At 39.9% G+C, this 3,742-nt stretch overlaps 1 protein-coding gene across 1 annotated transcript; it reads left to right on the top strand.

The window, feature by feature from the left end:
* Window positions 1-798: 798 nt before the first annotated feature.
* On the top strand, window positions 799-3,742 carry odam (odontogenic, ameloblast associated). The gene is made up of 10 exons (XM_021619087.2): window positions 799-1,041; window positions 1,189-1,254; window positions 1,348-1,392; window positions 1,549-1,608; window positions 1,907-2,140; window positions 2,418-2,480; window positions 2,792-2,908; window positions 3,248-3,277; window positions 3,402-3,485; window positions 3,642-3,742. Exons 2-10 carry the CDS (start codon window positions 1,195-1,197, stop codon window positions 3,675-3,677), a joined length of 729 nt encoding a protein of 242 aa, XP_021474762.2. The 5' UTR covers window positions 799-1,041; window positions 1,189-1,194; the 3' UTR covers window positions 3,678-3,742.

Raw genomic sequence — 3,742 nt, 5'->3', positions numbered from 1 at the left:
CATTTAAACTTTTTTGCTATTTTTATATAGGGAGATAGGACTAAAACTGAGGGGGCACAAGTTTCAACTGAGTGCCCAAAGCCCCCTTTTGCCCCCTCGTGGAACCTGGCCTGATGAAGAACAGGGGAAATGTTTCTACTGTAGATTGCACTTCTCACTCTTCCTCAATCTCTTTCAGAATATAATTATGTAATATAATATCAGAGTATGCAAATGTTTCTTGCATTTTTTACAAATGGTTTTATCCTAACCAAATGATGGCGGTTAGGATCTAAACCAGCAGCCCTCCTGTTGCCAGTTCAGTAACCATTGGGATTTGAACCAGCAACCTTACAGCTACCTGCCTATAATACCTTATTTATAGGACATAATAAACACTGATAATGTCAATCAAAAGACTTACATTTACACATGCCAACCCCACACCAGTCCATAGACTAATCGTCTGTCTGAAAACTCTTAACCACCTGCAGCAAACTCTCTTGTAGTGACGCATATTATAATCACAGGTCTCTATGAAAGGTTTACAAATAACACAGACTCATGGTCATCAGGGGCATTGAGTTCCAGGTTTTTTAGGCCAATATAGGGAAAGTGATGTATAATAGGAGATGTTCTATATATTGTGAACATACTGTAGGGGCAGAATACCCATTGAAATAATGGGACAGGGGTTGACTGTTATCCACCTTTCATCCACCTACTTTGTGTCATATACTGTAGAGTCAACATATTAGACAATAACATTAGAATTGGTGTACTGGTGTAATGTCCAGGCATGAGATTCATTTTGACTTATGGTCAGTCCATAATGATACAGCTGCATATATCTGCACCGTAACTGTCTGAGTCTGAGAGTGATGTCATCTCAAAGAGCCTGTGCGTCATATTGACCATAGTCTGTGTGTGTCTGGGACATGACAGCTCAAGTGGGAAGACAGAGATAGTTTAAAAGTAGGAGAGACACAGTAGCCTGGACAGAGAAATAAAGAACACACTGGAAAGAAAGAAGATAGGCTGAAGCTGACGTTCTCTGATAAGGTAATACTGTCATGGGCTATGACTTGCTTTTGTATAATCAAAAATAGTTAAAAAAAATAAGTAGGCATCACATACAACATGCTCAAGATGGTTACAAGACGGTATTGAGATGTCAGATATAAACTACATTTGTTCTCTTCATTGTAGGATATCATGAAGCCGCAGACTGTAACTGTTTTGGTCTGCCTTTTGGGTGCTAGCCTTTCACTTCCTGTGAGTTTCACACGTTACTTGAATATTCCTTCATTTATAGCGCTACACTTCAAAATGAATCATAACAAACTGTTTTTGTTGCTTTTTTTAAAGATATACCAACAGCAAATTGGAATCCTCGCAAGTAACAGCAATGAGGTACATTGAATTGTCCCATATGTTTTTATCTGTAACTCTTGACATTGCATTTGTTGTTCGTGATTTTTCTTTCAAATTGATGTGTAGTAAAATACAATGCAATGTGGAGTAACGGTTGTTAGAAACATTTTCTGACTGCTCACCCATCCTTTACAGATCCTGCGGTTGAATGGACTGACCCTGACAGGTGTAGGCTTTGGGCAAACACAAATGCAGGTACTGAACCAATCCAATCTAACGCAATCGAGGTAGAAATCATTAGCCATGATAATGCTATAGACATACTGTAGTAAAGAAGATTGATATCATTAGCCACATTTGCAGACAGCATAATAGTTCAAAATGGTCTCCAGTGAGCAGTTTCCATTCCCACTTTACCTTTAACTACACATATTTTCAGCTTTGGCACATCAGCCGAATTGTTCATTCAATTGCTCATCACAACTTCGGTCCGCAAAGCTTTGAAATGATCTTAGGTCAGAGACAGATCTTTTACCCAACCTTGTTTGTTCAGGCGTCTCCATTCATGCCCCAGTACGTGATCCAGCAGCAGCCTGAACTTGGTCTCCCCCAGATGGTGAACTTTAACCCCCAGGTGGGAGGCCCTTTCGGCCCCCAGATGATGTTCCCTACACAGGGGAACCAGCTGCCCCCCATACTGTACGCCAATGCCCAACAGGAGCAGCCTGGGGCCCCCCAGGACCCCAACAACCCCAATAACCCCCAGCAACCTCACAACCCTGCACAGGTAGGCTACTGTACCATTTCAGATCAGTTAGTTGGTCTGTGTATGTTTTCACACAAGTTCATTGACATACCAATGTTTTTGATGGATACCAATGACAAAAGGCTTCCCAGCCTCTAATAATGAATACACATATTTTTTTCCTGAAGTCAGTTTGTCTATGTTTTTATACAAATTCAATGTAATTCAATGAAATACCACGTGTCAGGTAATCCACTACTAATTGGCAAAGTCTTTCCAGTATTTGTTGAAGTTGTATTTATTTTCTATTATCCTGAAGGGGGTTCCCCAGTTTCCTCAATACTACCCATCATTGTCATTTCCCCAGCAACCAAGAATGCAGGTACAGTGGAGTTTCCCTCTTTCAGTGTGATTTGTTCCTCAAGGTGCATCTTGTATTCACTGTAAGAGATGATATACACTCTTTATTCAGACTAAAGGATCACTTTTACCCTCCATTTCTGTGTTGCATTTTCTTAGTAGTTCACTGTTGATATGGTCCCCACAAATTGGGCATGTCAACAGTAAAGTTTTCAAGATAGAGCACTAAAAAGCTAAATGTGTGATCCTGATGTGTTTTGCATATCAAACATATCATCATCACACTTTTTGATCCTTTAAGACTATTAACTTTCACAAGTGTATCTTCCCTAGGGCTACCCCTACTACATGTCTTACGGTTACCCCAACTACCCCCTGCCTAACCAGAACAACGGGCAGAACCAGCTGAACTTGGAGAAGACCCCTCAGAAACCACAGCTCCCACTACAGGTGAGGAGGGGTCATTACATGGGTGTGCTCTCCCTTCCACCCATACAGGCCTGTTACACTAGACGAGTGACTTTTGCAGAGTGTGAGACGTTCATATTCATTTCAATGAAACCTATGCATAAGCATTGCGGCTCCAGGAGAATAAAATATTTGAATACGGCAGTTTAAAGTGCAGTGAAATATTCTCAACAGAATGGAAATTAGAGACAATGAACCGATAGTATGTCGTAATTTCATGATTTTAGTTTCATTTTAAACTAACAATAATTTTATAATTCGAAAATTCAACAGGTCAAACAGAGTATCTTAATAATTATTATTACCATTTCATAATTGCAGCAGGCTGCCCAACCTCAGGCACCAGGAAAGGTAAGCAAGCGCTTACTACTGTGTCTGAATCATATATGGATAACATTAATGTGTCCTCTATGTGAGGGCTGTTGACGTAGACTGAGCTGTGTGATATCTAACTGTATTTTTGTGTTGTTGATAGACATGGCCTAAAGGATTCCAGACAGAGGCTGCCAACCCTCCACCAGATCACCGTGGAGACACAGTTGACCCTGGCGTGGATGAGGTATGACCTCTACTTCTTTTACTATGACTATAACAATGCTAATATAACATATAATATATTATAGTATGTATACATTGTATATATAGATTTTAGTATGTGATATGAAACATATGTTGTACTTGTGATAATGTCATCTTGAATTTTTTTTTTTTACAGGGTCATCCCAACTTCTCTTTCCTGTTTGAGCCATAGAATTGCATGTGGGGTCAAATGAAATTGAGGTAGGGTAACATTAGCGCCATTTCCAGGTTTTTATT

The sequence above is a fragment of the Oncorhynchus mykiss genome, chromosome 10 (assembly GCF_013265735.2).
Source record: "Oncorhynchus mykiss isolate Arlee chromosome 10, USDA_OmykA_1.1, whole genome shotgun sequence".
Classification (NCBI taxonomy): domain Eukaryota; kingdom Metazoa; phylum Chordata; class Actinopteri; order Salmoniformes; family Salmonidae; genus Oncorhynchus; species Oncorhynchus mykiss.
Note: the sequence above shows the minus strand (reverse complement) of the source record. Positions and strands in the feature narration are given on the sequence as shown.

Bases quoted from the DNA above. Each gene is read 5' to 3' on its own strand.
- odam (XM_021619087.2), top strand. From the start codon at position 1,195: ATGAAGCCGCAGACTGTAACTGTTTTGGTCTGCCTTTTGGGTGCTAGC. The intron at 2,141-2,417 runs GTAGGCTACTGT...ATTATCCTGAAG, and splicing joins AACCTCACAACCCTGCACAG to GGGGTTCCCCAGTTTCCTCA. The intron at 2,909-3,247 runs GTGAGGAGGGGT...TCATAATTGCAG, and splicing joins AACCACAGCTCCCACTACAG to CAGGCTGCCCAACCTCAGGC.